Source organism: Oryzias latipes, chromosome 3, assembly GCF_053564925.1.
Source record: "Oryzias latipes strain Hd-rR chromosome 3, Olatipes_Hd-rR_3.1".
NCBI classification, from domain to species: domain Eukaryota; kingdom Metazoa; phylum Chordata; class Actinopteri; order Beloniformes; family Adrianichthyidae; genus Oryzias; species Oryzias latipes.
In genome coordinates this window covers 3,069,597-3,095,259 of record NC_136239.1, presented here as the reverse complement: position 1 = coordinate 3,095,259, position 25,663 = coordinate 3,069,597, and the positions used below count along the sequence as shown (strand labels likewise).

The 25,663-nt window shown below is 46.4% G+C and overlaps 1 protein-coding gene across 1 annotated transcript; it reads left to right on the top strand.

The window, feature by feature from the left end:
• The first annotated feature begins 878 nt into the window (after positions 1-878).
• On the top strand, positions 879-25,285 carry abtb2b (ankyrin repeat and BTB (POZ) domain containing 2b). The gene is made up of 17 exons (XM_023950567.2): positions 879-1,806; positions 7,972-8,121; positions 8,348-8,555; positions 8,644-8,796; positions 11,826-11,991; positions 12,155-12,244; positions 12,326-12,427; positions 15,014-15,110; positions 17,190-17,325; positions 17,399-17,631; positions 17,723-17,901; positions 19,228-19,333; positions 19,415-19,517; positions 19,671-19,743; positions 20,169-20,237; positions 21,516-21,629; positions 23,899-25,285. Exons 1-17 carry the CDS (start codon positions 969-971, stop codon positions 24,133-24,135), a joined length of 3,054 nt encoding a protein of 1,017 aa, XP_023806335.1. The 5' UTR covers positions 879-968; the 3' UTR covers positions 24,136-25,285.
• Positions 25,286-25,663: the final 378 nt, after the last annotated feature.

Below are 25,663 nucleotides of genomic sequence, written 5' to 3'. Positions count from 1 at the left end.
AGTCATTCGATGATGCTTGTGTATGTCAATTTTCAGAAAATGAAGAGAAAGTCTACTAACATTTATTCTTATCTTAAGAAGAAAAGTACAGCAGAAGGAGCAAAAGTGATGGTAGGGGATCAACAGAGGAGTAATGAGGAGGAGGAAGATGAGACAGAGCAGCATGACCCACAGCCAGCATTAATGACAGAAAATGATGAGGAAGACAAAGATGAGACGGCATCAGACGAGGGACAGTCAGCATCATTGGTCAGAGAAGCAAGGCAGAATTCAGCAAAAGGTGTTCGACCTGTTCCTGGACCAACACGTGACGTTACAATTATGTTGCCCTAATAAGGAAACTGTTTCATATTTAATAGAAATGTCTACAAATTTATTACAGATATAATTAATAATTACTATGTAAGGGTATTATTATTATTGTTATTATTATTATTGTCATTTTTTCAGAACAACTGATTTGACTTTTTGTTCTTTATAAATATCTCCCAGTCAAGAGCCGAACACCACAAACTGACATGCCTAAGAATTACATAAAAACACAATTAATCAAAAGATATCAGTTAACTTTCTGTTAGTTTTCTAAAAGCTGTAACTAGAATGAATTTTGAAAATCCTGGTTTTTGTGTTCCACCCCAAGATTTAAAGTGGCCCCCTACTGGTCACCCCCATGAAAGATTTCTGGAGGCGCCACTGCTCAGAGAGCAGGATTTTATAGGAACACCCCGAAATGCCGCTTTGGGTTTGTTTATATAGTGAGGAATAACACTTAAAAGCTCCAAAAAGCGGATTTGCATCATTTCGGCCCCTTAGCAGCGCTGATGGAGAGGTGTGTGTGGGGGGGGGGGGGGGCAGCTTGGGTTCACCTGTGCGCTGTGATTGGTCCGTTCGGCGCACCTCAGTGGATCAGTTGGGTTTCGTGGCTCAAAGTGGGACAGATCCACAGAGGGGAAGGAGTAGCGGTCATCATGCCCAGCGGCTACTGCGGGAAAACTCTCGAGGGCCTGAGCTTGGATTCGGGATTCTCTGCAGGGGGGGGCTGCCCGTCCCTCACGCTGTCCTCCTCCGGACAGTCGAGGCGCTCGCCGCCGAACGGCGGCGGCTCCCGGCACGCCGGCTCTCTGCGCAGCAGGAACGGCAGCTGGGACACGGTGAGCACGCTGCCCGAGGACGCGGCGGACCTCCTCTCTACGTGTCCGCTGTTACCGGAGCTGGAGGAGTATCCGTGGGCTGACCCGGAGCTGCAGGAGGTGTTGGGGAGAGTCGCGGGTTCGGATGCCTGTTTCAGCGCAGACGCAGTCCGGCGCCTGTCCGTCCTGCTCAGCAGAGCCTTGGTGCGCATCTCCAGGGAGGCGCAGCGGCTCAGCGCGCTCCACAGGCGGTGCACGCGCCTGGAGGTGCAGAGCGCGGTCAGGTTGGTCCTGAGCTGGGGTCTGGCCCAGAGGTGCCTGTCATCCGCCGTGAGGGCGCAGTCTCTTCACTGCATGAGCTCCGGGGACGCGGCGCGTCAGCGGGGCGCGTCCGCGCGCTGCGGGCTCGCGCTGTCCGTGGGCCGCTTCTTCAGGTGGATGGTGGAAACTCGCCTGTCGGTGCGCGTACACGAGTACGCCGCGATCTGCCTGACAGCGTGCGTGGAAAGCCTGGCCGAAGAGGTGGGAAGGCGCGCGTTGCACGTGGCGAGGCTGACCCCCGGGCAGGCGGACAGGGTGTGCGCGGAGCTGCTGGAGGGGACCGTGAGCAGCGACGCGGAGCTGTGGGGGCTGCTGCAGCCCCACGAGCACCTGAGCTGCGGGAAAAACGCGCACGGTGAGTTCTGACCATCTAACGCTTAGTTATTATGATTATTTTGCTTTGAAAAAAACTTTTTTTCCAGATCTAAAGTTCTTTCCTTTATTTAAATCTAAAGATTTTACAGCGTTTCTTTTTCAGTTTCCACCAAACCAATGATGGAGGAGAATTTGTTTGTCTGTCTCAAAGTTTAGAGAAATTATGTATCTCATCAAAAATGTAGAATTTCAACTCAAAATCCCATTTAAAGCAGAGAGATGTCATTCATGTGACAGCTCACATTTCCTTGTTTCCTCTGATAACAAAACCGATCAGCTCCTACAATCAAACTGTCAGAGTTTCCTTCTGCAGGTGGAGGTGAGCTCTGAATTCAGAAACTAATGTGGTCTCATTGAAAACCCATGAAGCTCAGTTTCTGTGCCCTGATGAGATGCAGCCTTTACGGTTTGACCTCCACGTGTGAAGGGAGGAAAAGTTGATCTTTGTCTGGAGGTCAAAGGTCGAAGGTGCAGATGCAGATTCAGATTCTGATTCAGACTGGAGGAGCTGCTCCCTGAAGCTGACGAGCGGAAAAGGGCCTGAGCAAACACAGGGAAGCCCTCACAGAAGCCATTTCTTTGCCCGCTTGAGGTGAGGACTTAACCCGCCCCCTCCCTCCCCCTCCCATGAGAGCAAACAGGAAGTCGGGTTGAAGCGAACATTTGTTCGCTCCTGCAGCATCGGAGCTTCACGGCCGTGTTTGCAGTCAAATGTTTGACTGAGATGAAATGACGACGAGGTTTAGAAAAGTGTCTTAGATGACAAACAAGTTTTACCTTTACTAAAAACATATGATAGCAGTTGCGTCACTTTATTTCAGTGTTTTTCAACCAGTGTACCGTGGGAAATTATCCATTTTCACTGATCTTAAAACATTTTCCATCTCCAGGATATCAGCTCTGTGTTCATCCAAACAGAACCTGATAAAACACTGAGTATTTTGGAATATAAAAGATCATAAAATACTTTTTCTTTGTGTTTATGCGATCCTACTAAAGACATTTTGATAAGAATGACGGTACCGCGATTTAGCCGCAGCTTCAGGTCTGTTTTCAGAAAAGTCCCGCCCCTTTAACTGTCTCCACCAATCATTCTTGGAGGCTTAATCACACGTCATCAGTCTGACCAATCAGAAGTGGTTAAAGTCTTCGCTTCCTTGTTCTGATTCTACTCATAAAGTCTCTCAGTTCCAACAAAAATACCAGCTAAAGCTCGTCTTTAGCGGTGTAGCTTTACACAGAATCCGGTGTCAGACCGTGGAACAAGTGAACAAAACAATGAAGCTCAGAGAAGAGAGTCTGTCTGCCATCACTACATCTCCCATGATGCATTGGGTTAAAGTGACAGCGTCTCAGCGTACGGAGTCTTCCCTGTTAAACGTCTTGAAACCACAACAAACACACATTTAACAGTTTTAAATCTTCTTGATGAAATCAGAGGTCAGAGGTCAACAGTTTAGTTCTCCTTCCAGGTTTGTGTTTCTTAACAGCCAAACATCCCAGAGTTTGGTCCAAGTCATCTTTCTAACTGAAACACTTTTCTAATAACGTCTGGATTATTTTAGATGTTAAATTTAAGATGAAGTGATAATAACATTTAAGAAACAGGATGAAGTTACAGACACAATTAAACTAAATTGAAACAATTTAATCATCTAAAAAGAAATAAAACATTTTTGTTAAAGTTTTCAAAGACTTCATCTTTGATTAAGACAAAAGAAAAACTAATAAAACTTCAACATGTTCACTTTATGTGTAGCTACAGAAAACATAAATATAATGTCAGTCTTTTTGTGTAAAATGTATCAGACATTGTGATCACATTGTTCAAAAATTACAGTTGCCTTTGCACTAACATTGAAAGAAAATATTTAAAAAAGAAATCACAATTTAGGAAGAATATTTGTTCTTTTGTGAGGTTACATAAAATTGCATGTTAATAAACTGGAGTGAAAAACAACTACCAGGGTAAAATGTCAAATAATTTTGATGAAAATTATTACTGAAAACTAACTCCCTGTACTGTGTGCGTGTTTAACCGTGGCCCCTCCCACTTCTGCTCAGCGCCATCGTGAAGGGCGCTTCAACCGATTTCTCTGTGCATCGTCCTCATCAGGCCTTAGTGAGCGCATCTTCAACGAGATGCAGTTCTGCAGCCCAGGAGAGGCTGCTTGGCTGGAGAACAACTTTGCTTTTTGCTCCACTATCTCCTGCTGCTTAACTGGGACGATTTAACAGTTATTCACATTTTTGTCTTGTTTTCTCGATAAAACTTCAGAGTTATTTATTTATTTACATTTGTTTAGAATGCCAAGGAACTCCCTGCACTTTGTCTCATATTCTCACCAAGATAATTCATTTAACTTATGTTGAAGTTTTACTTTTCTTACTTCAGGGAACTGTTTGACTTTAAAACATGTATGCATTTTGCTGAGCTTTTTACTGTCTGCACTTCAATGAGCTATCTAAAATAACTTGTTTAAAAAAAAAAACAAAGTTAACAAATGGTTCTTGTATTTTGTTTTTGTTTTTATTTTTGACACCAATATTTTCACCTCTACTCCAAATATCGTTATCGCCCCTCTAGGCTGCTAATAATCAGCATCTGTATCACCATCGTCTTTCTCTGCATGCAGGTGGCCCTCCTTTGTGACAGTCCGGATCATTTCTCGGTGGGAATTTCTGTCCTTTCATGTTCAGGAAAAACAGGATCTGGTGACATTTCATGTCATTGTCACCCAACAATGAAGTCATGATAGTCAGGCTTCATCCATCATCCAGCTCGTCAAGACTGACGTCATCAGCAGGGTTTTTCTCATGCTAATGAAACCGAAAGAGCATTTAGTCCTAAACCGGTTAAAGGGGATCCCCAGATCCGGTTTGGATGGTCGGATCTGTTGTGGACCATCTGACTCCGAGCTCTGCTTTTGATATTTAATAAGGAAAGAAACATTTTCCTCGTGTTTATTTGTTTCTTTGGCATCTTCTGCTAAGTTTAATTGTTTCTTTTTTATAGACTTTTAGTTTGGTTGTTTCAGCAGGTCTGAGTATTTATGACGTAATTATTTAGGGCGCATGTGTGTTGAATTGATCTGACAGATTTACTGTGTTCCACTAAAGGAAGTTCCTATCAGAGAATATTTGATTTGATTTGATTGTTGCTTTTGTTCAAGTCCTGCACTTTGCTCCGACTGAAGGTGATGAGAGCGGAGAGCCGTGCTATCGTGGACGTTTAACATGCAGAGCCGTCGTTCAGCCTGCTGAGCAGCAGCATGTGCTCCTCATCCATCAAAGCTTTCTAAAATCCTGCTTCAATAGAGGATCAATCAATCAATCATGGGCTTTGATTAGTAAATCTGGACTTTCTTTTCTAGAAGGGAGGGTCTGGAGCAGAGTAACGATCCGAGATGTTGTGGGGGTGAAGGTGTTTCTGGGGGGGGGGGGGGGGGGGGGGTGTCTCAGACGCTGTGACCCACGTCTCCAGCTCAGCCTCAATCAGAACTTTGTCTGCGAGGCGATTCTGACCCCTCCCCTGTGGCTGTTGGTTAGCCCCTCAGCAGAAAGAGCCGCTGTTGTCTGCCGGGTGACCCCCCCCCCCCCCCCCCCCCCCCCTCTGCAGCGCTGGGGGGTTGTTCAGGGGCTGCTTTTATTGAGCCGCAGGTACTCAGAAGCTCAGAGTTGAAGGAAATGACTCATTCACTCACCGTTCTGTGCACAAGCAGGTCAGTGTTGGACCTGGGGTGGGGGGCGGGGGGTGGGGTGTTTTCGGACTGCACAGGTACGGATTAAAACTGGGATTTGTGCTTTGTCCTCCCAGACTGGACTCCTGTTGTGCGGGCATGAATCGCAGCTTGTTCGCCTCCCCTCCTGTGTGCAAACAGCAGTCGTGTGCAGCAATTATCTGCAACACTCCGCCCTTGTTGGAGTGCAGCCGCCGCTTTCAGGGAGGAGCTGCTGCAGTCGCAGGAACCTCAGAGACAGGGCTGCTCAGGCTGATCCGGCACCCCCACGCCAAAGCGTGCGTCAGGGTAAACACACGGCAAGAAAACGCAGGGACAGAAATCAACCAAAACCGCTTTGTCCATCTGAGGGAAAGCAGATTGGGTTTGAGCACAAGGCCCCCCGCTGCAGCTCTGACCCTGCTCTGCTGAGCTCAGTTTCAGGGTTTCTGGGTGCAGGCCTGCAGGACTCGGTCAAAACTGTCTGTTTGCAGACAGAAAAGCTGCCGTGGGGATTTTCAGAAAGCTGCTTTCTGAAGAAAAAAACCAAAGAGAAGTCCCTGCTGGGACGTTTGCCTCCCACTCTCACATGAGCGGTGGACTCGCTCGGCCGTTCTGATGCCCTCATTGTGTGGAAGATCAGGAGTCAGCAGGTCCTCCATTGAGACGGACACAAAGGATGGAGCTGAGTCATGCTCTGCGCTCCATCACAGGCCTTTATCTGACAGAGAAAGGCCTTCAGGCAAAGTCAGTTAAAACAGTTATTGCTCAAATGAATTGATCTTGTTTTAGGGCTGTGGGCTTTCCTCCTTCAGAATGAATTCAGCAGAACCTCTGAAGCAGACCCACAGCTGTTTGTAGAGAAGTGTGTTTCTTCCGGATCTGCTGGTCAAACGTGGCGAGCTTCCGTGCGTCAGACACAAACTCTGCTTTCTTGAGCTTGCAAAGCCGTTCAGAGCTGAACAGGAAGAGCTGGGAGGGTTTCTTCTGCAGAGCATAACAGTAACGTGGCTTTCATCAGTCAAAGCTGGTCAATCTTTAAAACAGCAGCTCTTTCCTCCTCTCTCACCTAACCCAAAAACGCAGAACTTGAGGGTTAAGCCTTAACTACTGGCTGGGGATGACATCAGCAGCGTCTGCAGGGTGAAGCTGGAGCGGTCTTTATCCTCACCAATTTTCTTTCACTCACTCACTCACTCACTCACTCACTCACTCACTCACTCACTCACTCACTCACTCACTCACTCACTCACTCACTCACTCACTCACTCACTCACTCACTCACTCACTCACTCACTCACTCACTCACTCACTCACTCACTCACTCACTCACTCACTCACTCACTCACTCACTCACTCACTCACTCACGAACGAACGAACGAACGAACGAACGAACGAACGAACGAACGAACGAACGAACGAACGACCATGTATGCTTTCCCTGCCAGCATCTTACACCCTGCAGTTATGTGCTGGATTGTTTCAGGCGCCTCTTTGCACAGCCTACACCTTGGGTCTTGTCTGGTGTTGTAGATCTGAGCCTCTATTGCTCTGGTGCTCAGGGCTTGTTCCTGAGCTGCCAGGATGAGCGCTTCAGTACTGTCCTCTAGGCCAGCCCTTTCTAGCCATTGGTAGGACTTCTTGATATCAGCCACTTCAGTTATGGTCCGGTGGTACATCCCATGCAGGGGTTTGTCCTCCCATGAGGATCTGTCCTCCAGCACTGTATCCTCTGCTCTCCATTGCCTGAGACATTCACTGAGCACACTGTCAGTTGGGGCCTTGAGCTTGATGTACTCATGCATCTTGGATGTTTCATCCTGGATAGTGGCTTCTACGCTCACTAGTCCTCGGCCTCCTTCCTTGCGGCTAGCATACAGTCTCAGGGTGCTGGATTTGGGATGGCACCCTCCATGCACGATGAGGAGCTTTCGTGTCTTAACATCCGTGGTCTGTATCTCTTTCTTTGGCCATTTTATTATTCTTGCAGGGTATCTGATAACTGGCACTGCATAGCTGTTTATTGCCCGGGTCTGGTTCTTGCCATTGAGCTGGCTTCTCAGGACTTGCCTTACTTTGAGGTATTTAACTGTTGCAGCTTTCTTTGTTGCCTGCTCCAGGTTGCCATTTGCCTGCGGAATTCCAAAGTACTTGTAACTGTCCTCGATGTCTGCTATTGTTCCTTCTGGGAGTGAGACCCCTCCTGTGTGGACTATGACATCCCAATGTCAGTACTGTAGATCCTGGTGGTGTCACCGAAGAAGCTTGTTTTCAGTTTTCAGTTTCATCTGGACAGACGAGCCGGACTTCATCCTCTGGGCAGCATTAACGTGGCCGTTCAGAAACCAAAATCTGTTCTTCAAACAGGCTGACCCAACAATGTTAAATGACTATGCAGGTATTACTTACCTTGTTTGTGTTTTAGGTGAGCTGTCATTGCCAGCCCATATTAGCCCACACACAAAGGCTTCCAAGGAGCAGCTGGAGAGCAGGGAAAATCCTTACATTCACCTGGAACTGCAAATGCTGGAGCAGGCGCTGCTTGCGACCAGCGTGGGGAGCATCTCAGAGCTCAGTAAGTGTGTGGTTGAAGAAATGTAAAATGCTGAATCAGCCTAAATTACATTTAAATTAGCTTAAATTTTACAGCAACTGAAGAAAAAGAAAAATCCTTAGCCTACTTTCTGAAACAAATGTGTTAAATCATAGTGAAACAGATGTGTGGGTCTATAAAGTGGAAACCATGAGTGCCTGCATCTCCAGAAGAAGTGTGGGTCCTGAGGGTTTCTGTCCTTCTGCAGGTGATCTGGTGTCTCGAGCGATGCACCACATGCAGCGCCTGCAGAGCTCCGGCATTTCCATGAGCAGCGCTCGCTCAGCCAATCAGCGCTCAGTGTCCTGGGCCCCAGACGCTCTCCGCACGCTCTACTACTTCCTGTCCAGCCCACAGATGGAGTCTCAGGAGAACCCAAACCTGGAGCCTTCTGTCATGTTGTTGAGCAGGGAGAGGTTTGTGAAGAGCTGCTGCACCAACGTGTGGAGTTGTTTGGTCCTGATCTCAGGGAGCCCTCTTCTGTTCTAACCCATCTTCATCCAGGCCCTTCCTGCTCCTCCCTCCTCTCATGGATTGGATCCGGGTGGCCGTTGTTCACGCCGAGCATCGGTGCAGCCTGTTGGTGGACAGCGATGATGTGAGACAGACAGCCAGGCAGCTGCTGCCGGGTCTGGACTGTGAGCCCCGACCGCTCAGGTGAGACCCAGCAGCTCCTGGTCCAGCCTGCAGGCGGAAACCGGGCCTCCGGAACTACGGGCTAAGGAATCTGTCAATAAGAAACGTCTTCATAAAGACAAAGAAAAATATGAATTTAAGTTTAAGGAGCCATTTAGTTTTACATTTCACATGTCTGTTTTGAATACGATTTGCCTTCGTTTTGGATATGATTCTTGAATGTCTTGAATAGGAAATTTCTACAGTTAACTCTGTGTCAAAACTACGTCACGGGCTCAGAGGCATAAACATCGAGTCCCAAAACATCAATTATCCAAATTTGCACATGCGTTTGACAGGATCGTGTAAACAACGCACCAGCTGATCGTTTCAGACCCAGAAGTGGTGGAAAACAGCCCAGAGAGCAACCGCAGACACACCACTCTACTCACTAGGTGCAAAAAATGTGCATGTCTGTCAAAATTGGTTAATATTTAAAAGGATACCAAAACAAAAGCTAAGCTAACGTGTAGCTTCAGTAAGCTAAGTGGTATCCGACTGTTGCTGCAGAAATTTAATCAAATAATTAAACGGCAGTAGGATCAGAGTTCACAGCTTTCTCTCTTTTTCTAATTTTCCTTCCTTTCTGTTTTTCTTTTCAACTATCGCCGCAATGGTGTCTTCAAATTTCTATTTTAAGCTCTGCTCACTTTTGCATGTACGTATTGACAGCTATCTTACCTCATACTGAATCATAGGATCTTTAAAAAGACAGAATAAAATGATGTTTTTTAGGCGCACCTTTCTAAAGAGATGTCTTTCAGAACTTAAAGCCTTATGACTTGGTCTCATTCACCGGTACGGAGGTTGACCCATTCGGGTTCACTGGGTTTTTGGGTTGTCCGGGTCGGCAGAGGGTCAAAGAGAGGAGCAGCTGCTTCCTTAGGGGAGCACAGGTGTGTCTTGCAGTTCACTTGAAGTTCGTATGGCTACCTACGATGAAATGTAGCATTCTTGTACGTGGGGTAAGTGTATCATGAAGTATTCAAAGGTACTTGTCACGGTGCAGGGTGGCTCGAGAGCCGGTAGGACCCAGATGCAGAGACGGGAGGCCAACGGGTTCAGGGACTAGAGGGTTTAATACAAAACAAAAGGCGCTGCAGAGCAGGATGACAAAACCAAAACCAAAAACTCACTGTGACGTGGCACGAGACAAGGAACATGGCATAAAGACGTGAACACCGAGACAAAGGCTAGTGGACCAGCACAGGAGGAAGGCAGAGACATGACTTAAATACAGACAGGGCAGACAAGACACAGGTGAACACGATCAGGGCAGATGGGGACCAAAGGAAGTAAAACTCAAAAAACAAGACAGGACAGGAAACCTTTCAAAATAAAACAGGAAACAGAACCAAACAAGACAGAACAAGAACTAAAACGAAAAACAAGACACAACAAAATCAAACCATGACAGTACTTTTGACTTACAATTTCCAAAAGTCAGGCTAAACACAAGAACACTTATCCAACACCTCGCGTGTTGGATAAGTGTTGGATAATCACGATGACCTGTCGCCCACAGCATGCCCGTAGCAAAAAGTGGGCATGAACAATTTCTCTCTACAGGCTCCCATACTACTTTGTTATTTCATGTGGGTTGCGCAAATTTGACCATTTTTACCCACAAACACTGGACTTTGGGCGTGGAAACGGTCTGTGTGTACTATTATACACAGTAGGTGAGGCGCAGGCGTGTTGGACAGATTTTTTATCTTTTTAAACCCCCTTAAAACCTGTGCCCTGTGCAACGAGCCCGTTAGTGCTGTTCACGTGATACGTGCGCGCTCCTTGTTGGCAGCCTGACTGGAAAAACGAAGAAATCAGACAACCAGAGTGTCGTTTGTGTGGAAATCCTACAGGCGTCTTACGGGCACTTACATATCTCTGACTTCTTGGTTCTTCTATTTTCAGACACGGTTGTGTTTTGTCACGTACCCAACATGTTTCAACAGAACGTCAAACACAACCGTGTCTGATAATACAAGAACCAGCTAACAATACAGACTTTATGAACTAATACTTACATACCTCGTGCACGCCCCACTAGTGCGGCGTTTCTGCACGGTCAGTAAGGAACCAGTACTCACTAACGACTAGAGTGTTGCGTCTGACAGCATCACCTGTACATCAGAAATGTGTGTAACTTCCATTACTTCTTGATACATTTGCCACACGCAAGACAACTACCATTTTCGTGATGTCCCTTGATGCAGCCGCACGAGCCTCAAGGGAACTGCATGACACACCTGTGCTCCCCCGAAGATGCGGCCGCTCCTCTCTCCCTCCTCCCCATGGACCCGGACATCCCAAAAACCCACAGCACCTGTACAGGTCAACCCCCCCGTATGGGTTCATGTGACGAAGACATTTTCCTTGACCATACGTCTGTGTTTGTGGTTCATCCGCTGCATTTCAGATCTCCTTGGGTGAATGAATGAATTCATGGATAATAATTCTGTTTTGCATCATTTTTGCTGTTTTTTAATCACTTTACTGATCGGTCTTTTAGAATGGCGCTGCATGGTTGCTGTGTCGTTCGTTCTTAAGGTTTTTTTTCCACCTTAATGTGCTTTATGTTTTTTATATAAATCCACATGGAGTTCTGCGACAAAGGACAGAAACTTCATTACTTTTGCTATTTGTTTTATTCCCACAAAGGTTGTGTGTACTTTGATTTGATTTATTTCTGTCGTGTAAGTTACAGATGTTCTTCTGCTCTTCTACACTGCTGCGCTGTAGTGAATGCCACTTTTGCCTGAATGTCACTTTGTAGCTGCAGACAAAAGAATTTCTCCATCGTGGGATAAATACAGTCTTATCGTATCTTATAAAATGATCAGTGCATGAGTGCATACACAAACACACACACTTAGTCTGACATGACTCCTTCATGGATCACATAGATCTGTGAGACAGAACCAACCCAGCATGAGCGTGAGCTCCTCTTCATCACTGCATCAGTTTGAGCGGGGAGGCAGCGGGTCATCCTCCTCTTTCTTGGTCTTCAGGTCTGCGTCCTGCTTCCAGTCCTTCAAATGTCTGGGAGCTGAAGCTGCTGCAGCAAAGTTCCAGCTGGATTTGGGTTTCAGGATGTTGTCCAGTGGCAGAGCTGATCTGGTCCAACACGCCACACGACTGCTGGGAGAGGATGGGGTCAACACCGTGGACGACCAGGTGGGGGCGTGTTAGTAGAAATGAATGCGATCTGTCTGAAAGCAGTCAGTGGATTTCAGACTGATTTGGCCACCTGGGGGCAGCAGGCTACATAGAAATGTGAGGATTTGGACCATGGTGGTGGTCTGGACTTTTCTGCAACACTCTGCTGTGCCTCCTGCAGGGAATGACTCCTCTGATGTACGCCTCTGCAGAAGGCGATGAAGCCCTGGTCCAGATGCTCATAGAGGCGGGGGCCCATCTGAACCTGCAGGTACCAGAGGAACCCCGCTCAGTTTCTCCGCCCTCCACAGGTTGCAGTCAGCTCACACCTCTGGGCCCTTTGTTTGTTCAGGTCCCGGGCTGCTCCCCCCGACACCCGTCCGTTCACCCCGGCAGTCGGCACTGGGTGGCTCTGACATTCGCAGTGCTCCACAGTCACCTGTGTGTGGCGCAGGTGAGTCAAGCAGGTGGACTCCACATTGCCTGTGCCAGAGGTGGAGGCGGGCTCAGCTCCATAAATGTTTGATGCCTCCAATTTTGTTTTTTTTTTTAGATTTGTGCACAAGAGAGGAGGTGTTTGGATCCGATTGAACTAAAACCAAAAATTTCAGTAAAAGAGAAAAAAATTAGTGTTTAGGCTACTTTATCTAAGTTTAATCTTTTTTGAAGTAATATTAAAATAGGCTTTGAGCAGAGAAAAGTTGAGTTTGTTAACTGTTGGCTCTGAATGCTGTGATCGTCTTCTGTCCGTACGAAAGCATCTCAACAGATTTCAAGCGTTAACGCGTCACATCTAAAAAACCTTTTTAGGCGTTGTAATAAGTACATCCGTTGCAGGAATCTACGACGGAGTTTTAGGGCCAGTTTACAAACTATTTTTTTTAATTTACGAGAAAAAAAGTCTTAACTGTTGAATTACGCGATTAAAGTCATAAATTTATGATTTAAGTTTCAAAAACGAAGAAGTTCTGAACCTTTTGACGACTAAAAATCAGATTATTGTCAGTGGAGCCGTCTTTCTGGGGTTCAGTGTCGGTAAAGCGGAGTTTCATCAGTAAAATAAGGAGCTCAGAGACACGTTTGGGTGTAGAGGACCAATACTTTATTTTCTTTTTCATTCTCACACCCAGAAGTCCATTTGTCTCCTTACATCATGAACCTGTCATGTGCAGAACACCAATGTGTAAACAGTTACATACGCCCCCTCCTCCAGAGGAAACGTTCTGTTATATTAACATTAGAAAAATACCAGAAAGTGCTCCTCCTCAGACGGAAGCGTCACACAGTCGTAGAGATCTTGGTTTCATAGAGGAAGAAAGGATGGAAGTGAACGGCTGCAGGGACACCGACGTCTTCATCAACGAGTTGCAGAGGTCCTGAAAGCCCCCCCGTCAATTAAAAAAAAACCATTAATAAATCCTAAATCAAACAAAGAAGCTTCCAAACATTTGGAACTAGGTTTAGTCGCTCTGCTCTGCTGCTGTGTGGCGTTCACTTACTGCTCTGTACACTCACCTCCACTTTAACCTTTAATTAACGAGTTTTTTCTCATAATTTCCTTTTGTTTTTATTGTTTTATTTTTTGTGGCCTTGAAACTCCATCTTAGGAATTTAACAGAAAGTTGCCCTTTTTTTTTTTACGATCACACTGCAGAAAACTGATCAGTGAACAATTACACAACACGTAAAGGAGAAGTAGGTGAGACGCAAGTTTTTCCTTTTTTCAATCCCCAACATCCTGTGAACTTCAGGTGAAAAGCGTGCGCTCTGTGCCGCAGCCTGACTGTTAAAAATAAGGAAATGAGACAATCAGAGTGCAGTGTGTGTGGACGTCCTGCAGACACTTACCGATCACGTGCACACTCCGTGCGTGAGTCAGTAAGGAGCCAGTATTCACATCCTACTGACAACTGGAGTGTGGCGTAAGGACGGCGTGCGACAGCAGCACCTGTTTACCATTGGTCCCCCTCAGATCCTTCATAGAAATACGCCATACAACAACAAATTCATCAAATTAACATCCATGATATTTCATGGTAATCCCAAAAAATACATAATCTAGACCCATAAAACTCACATTTGAATAAATATAATGAAAGAAAGGGTTCCTGCACCCTGAACCTTTATGCTTTAGCTCCGTCAAAATTAGTTTTTCATTCAACTTTAACTCAGACATTCACCTCTTTTCAAACATGTGGCTCCAAAATATTTTTTGAAAACATCATTTGAATATTTTTCAGTTAAAATGAGTGATAAAGAGTTCCCAGCTTGTATTGCTCTAAAAATAAAAGTTTTTTTAAGAAAGTTAGTCTTTGCGTTTGGAATCTGACAACGTCTGTTTGGTGGCATAACCATATAAGTCTAGATTCCTCAGGTCAAAAATACACTCTAGATTCTGCATCTCATGTTAATGATCTGTCCTGAACTGAACTGTGAGTCGTCTGAGATCAGCATCTCATTTATGTGTTTATTTGGCATTGCCTGGACTTCAACTATTTTTCTAGCAGTAGCCCACTTTGTCTGCCAGTAAACTAGCCGTGTGATGACTAAGTTCTGACAACTAGTTTGGCCAAGTCAGCAGACGGTTGACAACTTCCCGTACGTCATGAGAGCGTGCAACTTCCATTATTCTTACAAATACTTCATGATACACCTGCCACACGTACAGCAACGGTACGTTCCATCTTCATGGCGCCCCTTGAGGTGTCTGTGCGAGCCTCAAGGGAACGGCGAGACACACCTGCGCTCCCCTCAAGATGCAGACCCTCATGGACCCAAAAAGCCACAGTACCTGTGTGGGTCCGCTCCTGTACAGGTGGATGTGACTGAGGCCTGGAATGTTCTTCTGGAAAACATTTGACTTTATTCAGCTCCACCGGCAGATGGTGGTGGTGGTGATAGGTGGGGGGGTTCAGGTCATGTGCCGACAGCTCCGAAAGCGACCAGATGAAGTTCATCCCTCAGTGAAATGATGAGAGTCAGACGTTGGGATGCAGTGGAAGGAGGATCCTGAACCAAGTGTCGTCTCGTCTCCCCACAGCTGCTGTTGGAGGCCGGCGCAGACGTGGAGGGCGGGGCCTCGCTGGAGGGGCGGGACACCTCGGCTGAGACGCCGCTGCAGCTGGCTGCTGCTGCAGGTATCCTCACTCTGTCCATCACACAGACCCCGGCGGGGGGTGGGGGGGGTTAGAGGCTTGCTTCTGTCAGACGAACCAGAACTGAAACTTTGACTGCAGAAAAGAAGCTCAGCAGAGGAGAAATTTTGCTTTTCCAAAAATGCAAAAACATGAGAAATGTGGTTTTACAAAACGTTAACAGGAAAAGAGTTAACTTTACTTTCAAATGGAATTCTAACAAAGGAACACAAAAGAGGGAAGAAAGTAAAGTCCAGCTTGTTTTCTGTAGCATTATTCCTCACAAATGTTTGTTTTAGAGATAATTCATCCCCTTTTTGGAAACAGTGAAGCTTCTGCGATGAAGGCCGGATCACAAACTGCTGGTTAAGCCTCTCATGAGGATCGATTGCAAAAGCATTTCCTCAGGAAACAGATACTTAGCTGACAGTGTTATTGTACGGAGAACTGAACATGGACTCAGAAATGCGTTTTTACAGAGAGAGCGATGGACAAAGAACAGTTCATTAGGCAGATTTATGGGATGTTACAGTGCAAACAAGACCAGCTAATGTTTCAGGAGTTAGTTACATCACAAAATGTGAATTTTTACATTTCTGGAGTAAAGATGTTTTTCTAAACTTTGATGAAATCTGCTAAATTACTGACGTCAGTTTACACTAAGACCCAATAGATAAGGATTGTTATGATGTCTGCGCTCCATGATGACTAATAAAGCCCGGTGTTTACAACGTGATGGATGGCGATGGATCAATCACCAGCGATGCCGATGCAGGCTTTGATAAGCTTCAGCTTCTCGCTATCTCACCGTCAAACATGTCATTTTTCTTTAGGTATAGGACTGAATGAATGATTATTCTCATCATTAGCTGCCACAATTTACTAAAAAACTGGCATTCATTGAGAAGAGTTTCTGCGCTTGGAGGAGGTGGTTTTCGAGGAGTATCGACATATTTTGGAAAACTGCAATAGGAAACTGCGATTGGTTTGAATGCGCGTGTGAACATTATTTGTCAGCTCTCATCTGTTTGCCCAGCTGTTGGACAGGACAAGTTAGAGAAAAAAAATAATACATGACTCACATGACTGACAATGCGCGTCTTGCTAGGAGCTGGCTGCTTTGGGCGCTGAACAGCGGGGCCCCCCAATACGTCCCTTATTGAGCCACTGTCTCGGATGTGATCCCCACATTTTGATATGGTGGAAGTGGATTATAGAGAATTAAATATCAACAAAGCTGGATATTTAAAGTTTAAAAGTCACTTAAAAATGAATGACAACTGATGAGTTATTCTTCATCTGACAGTAAGGAAAGCAGGAAAACGTTTCCTACCAAAAGTGTTTTTTAGATTTCAAGGAAGCAGATTTTGAAATGAGCAGGAAAATCCCCCTACTGCCCCTAGCGGAGTAATGATGAACGACAGGGCAGGAAACATGGGGCATGTTATGTAGAATGGGTTTTTACAGGAACGTTTGAACCTTGGCAATGAGATAGGAGTCTCAAAAATGTTGACGCCAATGGTTATTGCCAATGGGGGCAGTAACTAAGACATAAGAAATACTTCCAGAGACTCTATTTGGAATCAGACAGATCTGAAGGCTTTCAGGAGGATTTTTCCTGGTCTGAATGCTGACCTCGTGTTGCTGTTAAGTCTCTTTTTTTTTCTTTCATGCTGATCGGATGCATTCAAACCTTATTTGATGCCTTGTGGGATCTCATGCAGGCCTTTTGCCCCTCCCAGGTTTTTGTTATGCCCCTGATTTCAGGCCTGAGCTATCACAGAATCCTTCCTGTAGCCCTGGAACTGGATGAGCGCCGTTTCCGTTCTGAGAAACGGTTGGACAGACTGGCCGCCAAGGCCTCCTCTATGACATCATCCCTCAGCCATCTGCCGATGTCAGCAATGGAGCTGCTCCCACATGGAAGGCTGGTCCTTTCTGACGGACAGCAGGTTGAGGGATGACCTCTCAGTGCGACCTGTGATCCCGCACAGCAGGAGCCAGAGACGGATGAAGGCCGTAACCGATCACTCAAACGGTTTGCTGGTTGTTTGGGTGAATCCTGTCCTTTGTTCCTTGCAGGTAACTACGAGCTGGTCGGCCTGCTGCTGACCCACGGGGCAGACCCTCTGCTCAGAGTGCATCATGGGAACGCGCTGGCATCCCCTCTGTACGAAGACATGAACTCCTTCAGCTACGCCGCCGCCCACGGACACAGGTGGGAAGTCTCCCAGGAGACGCTTGTGCTTGGCTTTGTGCTGGACGGTGAGGAGAGGTGTCTCTGTGAGCAGGAACATAGTGAGGAGGATGCTGCTGCAGCCTCGGCACAGGAAGGAGGACATCCTCTCTCTGGAGGAGATCCTGGCGGAAGGAGTGGAGGAGCCAAAGAAAAACAAGCCGCCTGCAGCTCCAGACTCCCAGAGCCCCCGGCTGTGCAGGGCCACGGTAAAGGCTCTGCAGCAGGCGGCGTACTACAGCGCCGAGCACGGGTACCTGGATGTGACCATGGAGCTCAGAGAGATGGGTCAGAGGCCAGTTCTGTAACCAAACTGTTTGTTTTCAATCCCCAAAAAGACCAAAGTTGGGTTTAAAAGCGGCTGCCGGCTCTCCTGCAGGTGTCGCCTGGAGGCTGCACACCTGGCTGGAGTCTCTGCTCAGAGCCCAGCAGCTCTGCAGGAGAGAGGTCACCCTCCACCTCCTGTCGGAGTTCCCCTCCATCAGGACGGAGGACTACGGCCCCGAGCTGCTCTCCACCGCCATCCCACTCATGTTCGGCATGATGGAGACCAGCAAGGTACAGCGCCTCCTTCTGTCAGAGCCTGCAACGGCTGGCATGTTTGGAGCATCAAAGTCAGATCCAGAGAAAGAAATTCTGTAAAAATGGACCGGCGCAAATAAAAACCTAAAAACACATCTCTTACACGGTGAAAAGGAATTCTGGACAAAATGTCATCAAAAAAGTGATGACATCACAGCGGGAGAAACCATCAAAACAGTGAAAGAGGCCAAACTCTCATATGTGGCTGAAAAGAGATTTCTGAATCCACTAATGAAACCAAAACGCACACGTCAGGGACGTCCAAAGGATTATGGGATGGCCACAGAACCTACGGCTTGGCAGCCATTTTGTGGCAAAGTGTGAAATTTGTTCATTTTCACATTTTCATATATTATGGAAAAATTCTTTCTTTGAGCGATATTCCCCAAATTTCCCTCACTCACCGTCAGGTGAAGTCTATAAGGTTTTGGTGACTGTTGACCATCTTAATTCACCCATATTACCTTCCACAAACGTACCCCCCCCCCCATAGAGAGCTCAGTCCATCACCTCCTTACTCCTCGTCGGGAGGCTACTTGGGAATACAAAAGGCGTTTTTTCCATCTGCTGCTGGTTCGGGGGCTGTTCTCCTGATGCTCCCACATTTTTATATTGGTAAAATTCAACACACGAGTCGCTGGCTCAGGCTGAACGAAAGAAGAAAAAGTTACATAGACCTGTGTGGCAGGGCCAGAGGAGGAGAGTGAGGGACAGGTAGCCGTCAATCAGCCAGTGGGGGCGAGTCAGAAGGGGGCGGCGGGGGTGGGGGCCGTATAAAGCCGCTTGCAGGTGCAATTTTCTTCAGTATTTTAATGAAAGCTTTACAGTTGTTGGTTAGAAAATACAGAATGTGAAATGAAACTTCGCTGACGGAGGACCTTCAGGCAGCTGCAAAGCAGTGTGGGGTTTGAATCCCGCCAAAGATTTGGCGTTTTCAGCACTGATGGGGAGTTTTATGTGGGTCCTTGTTCGCTGGTGTCTGCAGATCATGAGTGCATAAGCCTTCATTTTTCACGCATAGAACAGCAGGCACCCCTACGTCCATTAACAGCAAAAAAAAGGCCCACGCCATTATTCCACCACCACCGTGTTTGTCAGTCTTGTGTTGTTTGGTTTGGCTGTTCTGGAACTGTTCTCTCTTTTATTGTGGGAACTTTTCCAACGCCGCCATCCTACTTCCTTCTCCTGTTCCAGCCTCAGCCTGACATGAAGCTCTTTGTTTTTTTAAAACGTCTGCTCATCAAACATGTTCTGATCTGAGACGACCCCCACCCCACCCCCCTCTGTGTTCACCTTCTTTAGGACTACACGGTCATGAAGCTGCTGGCGTCTGTGTTTTGTCACTGCTTTGGCTCCGCCCCCATCCCTGCCATCCCGCCGCTGAACGTCGCTCTGTCCACTCAGCTGGGTGAGGCGTGTGTGCTGCCTGCCTGTGTGTGTGTGTGTGTGTGTGTGTGTGTGTGAATGACGGTCTGCTGTCTTTGCTCAGACGTTCATTTCCTGAACAACAAGGAGATGTCTGACGTGACCTTCATGGTGGCGGGCCGGCCGTTCTTTGCTCACCGGGTCCTGCTGATGTCCGCCTCTGAAAGGTTTATTTCCTTTTTTATCTGAATGTGTTTGAAAAGTCCACAAAAGAGAGAAAAAAAAGCGCTTTTATTTTGAAAGGTTTGAGCTTGAACTGGTGTATGAGATGCAGGAAAAGCATCGGTGAACGACAGCAGAGCTTCTCCCATGCTTGACAGGTTTCGTGGGATGCTGGCCGATTCCCCTGACAACATCCTTCACATCAGTCACATGACCTACAGCACCTTCCAGGTGAGACCTCCACTTCCAGGGTCATGCCCCCCACCCCTGGAGTTGGGTTTGGGCTGGGAGGTGCCGTTGTAGCAGGAGCTCAGAATTTTGGAGTCCTCTATTCTTCCTGAGGGGGGCTTAGAGGTCATCAGCAGTGTGACCCCACTCGGCCCCCCAGCTTCAAGCCGAGACATTGGAGTTTCCCCTGGTAGCGCAGTGGAGGTTTTCCTTCACGTTTGGGTCGTGTCATGGGTCCTGACCTGCAGGGGGGGTTTCTGACGCCCCCTCCCCCGTTGTTCTTGCCGATGTGGGCCCGTACAGCCCCCCCCCTTACAGCAGGAGACTTGATAAAGGCGCCCAGAGTTCCCTCATGGAGGAGGACGGTGGAAAAGCAGAAGAAAGCAGACTGCTGGACGTCATGATGACTGTTCTCTGGGTGTCTGCAGATGATGATGAAATCCCTGTACTGCGGGGGAACAGAAGGCCTGACCGTGTCTCACCCTGAAGCTTTGAAGGTGAGCCTGTTTCCTTAGGTCAGGGGTGTACCCGGCCCGCCAGATGGTTCAATCCGGCCCATTCATGAAGAGTAAAAATTATAAGGATGTTTTTAAAAAAAAGCACATTTCTAGTCCATTCCTGTGGCAAGTTATGTTCTTTTACTGAAGTAACCGAAATGTGCAATTCCGCCACCATGGGGAGCAAAGAAAAATCAAAACAGGTGAAACAGCAAATCTCTGCATGTGCCAAAAGCTAAACCTAACAGCTCTGTGTCAGAGTAAGATATAGTTTGTTTCCCCGTGAGCTTCACCGCTTTTATGTTGCTATAGGAATGATCAGTAGTGACACAATAATGACCAAGATGTTGTCAAAAAGAAAAAAAGGTTGAAGTGAAGTCCTGAGCTTTCCAGGAAAAAATGGAGTTTAATTTGTTCACGGAGCTGAAAACCTGCATGTTTGGTAAGTCATCAACAGGCGCTCAAAGAATATAATATTCAGCACCACTATGAGACTCACCATAAAGAAAAGTTTCACCATTTGCAGTTAAGAAAATAGAAGATTTACCAACTATTAGCTGGACTGAAGAACAACCGTCTGCATTTACTGCAGCCGTGACGTCACTGATGGAGCAGTGATGGACACCTGATTGCTAACATGTTGGAGCAAACATCCAAACCATTTTCTGATTGTGAATTTATGGAAAAATGCTGAAGGCTGCAGAAGGGTTTTACCACATAAATCTGTCAAATGTTTGCAAGTTTAATTTAGTTTAATTTTTCATTGATTTGCTCATTTTGGGTGTTTCATTTTGTTCCGTAGCCCCTCCCTGAGTTTATGATCAGGATTGTCAGATGAAAAATGCTCAAAAGTCTGTATAAAATTGAAAAAAACAACAACTTTTAAAAAAAAATCAGATGCTTTTTATTTGACATCCACTGGCCTCTATGAATGAATGTTTTATGTCGGTTGAGGCATTTTTTTCCAACTGAGGAAAATACAAAAAAAACCTGTTTTTTGCTTTGATGTTTCTGGTCCGTCCCACTGGAGATCAGACAGGTTGAATGTGGCCCCCGAACCCCCCGAACGATAGCCCTAGTACTTCCTGTCCTCACAATAACGGACTCTAGCAACATTTATGTGAACAGACGGTTGATCGGCTGGAGTCTGGAAAAGACTCCTTTTTCTGCAGTCAGACAGACAACCGTAGGAAGGAAAAGGAAAATACTGAATTTGAGTCTGGCGCTTTTCCTGCCGACAGAAGCTGATTCTCCGTGGATGAATGTCTTTGTTCGCAGCTGCTGCCGGCCGCCTCCTTCTTCCAGCTGCGAGGTCTGCAGAGAAGCTGCGAAACGGCGCTGTCGCAAACCCTGACTCTGGAAAACGCCGTCAGCGTCTACCAGACCGCAAAGGTGTGAGCGCGTGAGCTGTCCTGCAGGAAGTGTGGATGACGAGCGCAGCAGCTCCGAATTTCTTCAACTCCATCGTCATGAAAAGCAGGAAGTCCCTGCTAATTTCAACCTTAAGCTTTAGTTCGTCTTTACTTATTCTGACTCAAAAATGACACTTTTTTCTTTTCAATTGAATGAGAAAAGGAAGAATTTATTTCTAATCGGATACTAATTTTTCTATAAAACATTCAGCATGCAAAGCAGCTGAATTTACAGGTTTATTTTGTCTGTTTGCATTAAAGAATCCCCTGAACATTTTCAAAAAAAGAAGTTAAAACGGAACAGATGTGTGGAATTAGATCCGTCTTGGTTTTGAACTTTGAAATTATTCAACACCAACCAGTGTCATTAACGTTCAGCACAGCTAAGAACTGAAACTGCAGCCACAGATAAAGGCCTCGGTCACATGAACCGTATGGAGGGGGGGTACGGGTTCTGCTGGTTTTTGGGTCGTCCGGGTCCACGGAGGGTCGTAGAGAGGAGCGGCTGCATCTTCAGGCGTGTCTTGCGGTTCTCTCGCGGTTCGTACGGCCACTTCCAGTGATGCTGTGAAAATGGAACGTACCATTGTCGTGCGTGTTTGTTAGGATAATGGAAGTTACACGCACTCATGACGTACAGGTGACGCTGTCGTACGCTGGTGTGAGGACTGGCTCCTTACTGACCGTGCACAAATGCTGCACGCACGGGAGTGTGCAGGTGATACGCAAGTGTCTGTAGGACGTCCACACAAACTACACTCTAATAGTCTCATTTCCTCATTTCAAACAGTAGTGATGGGTCCGGGAACACCGATGCCGCGGCTCAACCCCGTGTCGGTGCGCGTAGCGCTCCAGGAGGAGTCACGTGACCGATACGGCCACGGTGTTGGTGTGTCACAGAGCAGCCAAACAAGGAAGCGCATCTACCAGCAGTGTTGCCAGATTATGCGCTTTTCCACCCAATTGGGGAGGGGGGTGGATTTTGATTTTGCGGAGAAAATTTGATTTGGGCGGTTTTCGCGTCAATTTGACGGGTTTTGTTACTTTTTATTATGAGTCTAAGCTTTCTTTTATTTTGAAAAATAACTGGATCTTCTCTGTTCCATTCCTGTCAATTGCGAGCTAAATCAGTCCAGCGGTGAGTTCAACAGAGCAGGAAAAATCTGTTTTTGATGCCTCGGATGCGCGCAGCTTCCAGCTGGTGAACGATTCCCATGCCCGCCGTTTTCCCCGCCCACCTGTGTTTGACCTTTTCTTTTACTGAATCTTAACTTAAAGTGTCTGATTTGGTGTTTTACTGAAGTTTGTGAAATTCTTTAATAGTTTTAATGGTATTTTTGGCTTTTTGTTCGTAGTTCCTCTCAATTTCTGCTTGATCAGAATACAATTCCATTTCAAACGGACTCTAATTTGAAATGAATCCTTTTATGTTTTGGAGGTTAAATGTGGCATTTGCTCTGCAGAACTGTCAAACTTAAAAGCCGCTCCTCAATGCTGGGACATTTTTGAGCGAGACATGGGAATGAGAAACTACGACGGAGTTTTAGGGCCACCGAAAAAAAAAAAAAAGTAAAATTACGTAATTAGTAAAAGTTTTTATCTCCTAAATTTACGAGATAAAAACTCGTAATTTTACTTTTTTTTTTTTTGGTGGCCCTAATACTCCGTCGTAAGAAACTACAATACTGTGTTTAGATTCAATTTATTAAGTATTTCAGCAGAGCTTCTCCAAACTTGGTTGCCTGCAATGACGTTTTTGGTCCAGCAGGAGTCAGTGTTGAGTGACACAGTCTCGACACAGTATCAATACAGTTTGGACAATCAGCCGAAAGGCTTCACGAGGCTTCATCCACCCATCACAATCTAACAGTCAGGCTGCAGCAGAGAGCGTGCACGTATCACATGAACAGCACTAACGGGCTCCTTGGACGGTCTGCAGAATTTTCTGTACGACACGCCTGCATCTGACCTACTGCCCCCTGTGGGTTACGGGTTTTCACTACGACCTGTCGCCCATAGAAACAAATGTGCATGAACATTTTCTCTCTCCGGGTTCATCGACCGGTCTGCGATGCCCCCCACAGGTTTGCCCATTTCCCCCCACATCCACCCATAAGTACAGCTGAGACTACGGCATAAAATGATGGATTCAATCTGAATTTGTTTCACTTTGATTAGAAACAAATATTTTCGTCAAAGGAGCTGCAGGTTCGAGTAACTTTTTTATTTTTATTTATTCATTTTTTTAGCTGCACGGAGCAGCCGAGCTCTGCAGGTTCTGTGAGGGCTTCTTCCTCCAGAACATGGAGCTGCTCCTGGACAGGGAGGACTTCCACCGCCTGCTGCTGGGAGGAGTCAACCGGGAGCCGCTCAGCCCCAGCATGAGGGACCGGGACCACAGCTGGGACCTTCCAGGCCTCCTGGGAGACCTGGAGGCAGCACTGATCCAAAGACTGCTGAGCCTCCACTCCTCCTGTCGAGGGTAGAGCGGTTCTGATCCGCAGATCTGATTCTGATCTGTTCCAGGTTTGGGAAAAACGCAGAGTGCTGGCTTTTCCCGTTTAAAGGAGGTTAACGTCAGACCCAAACAGCTTTGATGATGCCTTCACTGACGGCGAGCGGCAGCAGCTCCTCCTCCCTCCACAGGTTTTGACAAAAGTCTGTCCGGCTGTTTCGTTTTCTGTCCGGACGTCTGCAGAAAGAAAACTTTCTGCCGCTCTGCATGATCTCCATCCTGGTTCTGGCTCAGAACACAGCAGAATTCTCTAATCAGGACAATTCTTGGGAATAGTGGTATGATTGTTTCTGTCATGATTTCTGTGAGGATGGTAGAGAATTTAGAGACATTTTTTTTCCTATACCTGCCTTGAAGATTTCTCACCTGAAATGGAGGCTGCAGCTCCGTCTCCATGGCAACCATGCAGCCTGCCTGCAACAGGTCCTGTATATCTGTAAAAAAACAGCCTAAACCTTGATGTTGGTGAGAGTTACTGGATGCTATTATAGGTCATGAATGCATCCCCTCGATGAAAGGATGGACAGTGGAAGAGATCCCTGTCCTGTTGTTGTTTTTGACTGTAGTCCTTTTTTTTTTGCGGTCAGACGTTTCCGCAGACAAATGTCTGTGTTTTTAATTCAAACTATTGTTTTCCTGAACAAATAGTCTTAATTTATTTGAATATGTGGAGGTGCACAGTTCCTGTGAGCCTTTACTGTGATACAGATCAGGAGGTTTTAGCATTTTTAGCTGGAAAAGAGTCAGGAGGGTTTGAAAGCTCCATCTTTGACGTGGATATCCACCTGATCCTGACGTGATGCTGGAGTTTATGTCTAACTTTGATAGGAAAACAGGAAGTGTGGCTGTCACAATAAGAGATGAACTAAAGGTTTTGTCACTGCTTCCCTGCTCCACGTTTGTCGCTCTTTGTTTGGAAAAGACAGAAAAATAATTAACTCAACTGGTCAAAGTGTCCACGATGTGCCTTAGTAATCAGATTACAGTTGGGTCGTTTTCTCAGATGTGTAAATGAAAAGTTAAAGGATTTTTCACATGAAGGAAGCTTTATTTGAAGGGTTTTCTTATTATCGGTGTGCATAAAAACATTTTGATGATTGTCAATAAAGAACCAACAAAAATTGTGTTTTGGATGTTTTGAAAATGTTCTTGTGGTATTTTTCTGATGATGGTGGACACTTTTAACCCTTGTGCTATCCTAGGCACTTTACCATTGGGAGTTGGGTCATCTAGACCCACTAGACAGTGCTCTGAACCTTTTTTCTTCAATGATTTGTGATCTTCACTGGTGTCCATGGATTACATGAAATCTTTCCACCTTTATCCACCTTTGTCATGGTAGGGAGAACATGTCAATGTGAGGGGGGGGGGGGGGGGGGTCATCCTTACATTACATTGATAGCACAAGGGTTAGAAATGGGCTTGGGAGAATCTGTCTATCGTTTTGAACATGTGACGTGGGGGACCAACAGGCTCCACCTACTTTTATTGCATGAAAT

Bases quoted from the DNA above. Each gene is read 5' to 3' on its own strand.
- abtb2b (XM_023950567.2), top strand. From the start codon at position 969: ATGCCCAGCGGCTACTGCGGGAAAACTCTCGAGGGCCTGAGCTTGGAT. The intron at 12,245-12,325 runs GTACCAGAGGAA...TTGTTTGTTCAG, and splicing joins GGGCCCATCTGAACCTGCAG to GTCCCGGGCTGCTCCCCCCG. The intron at 19,334-19,414 runs GTGAGGCGTGTG...GTCTTTGCTCAG, and splicing joins CGCTCTGTCCACTCAGCTGG to ACGTTCATTTCCTGAACAAC.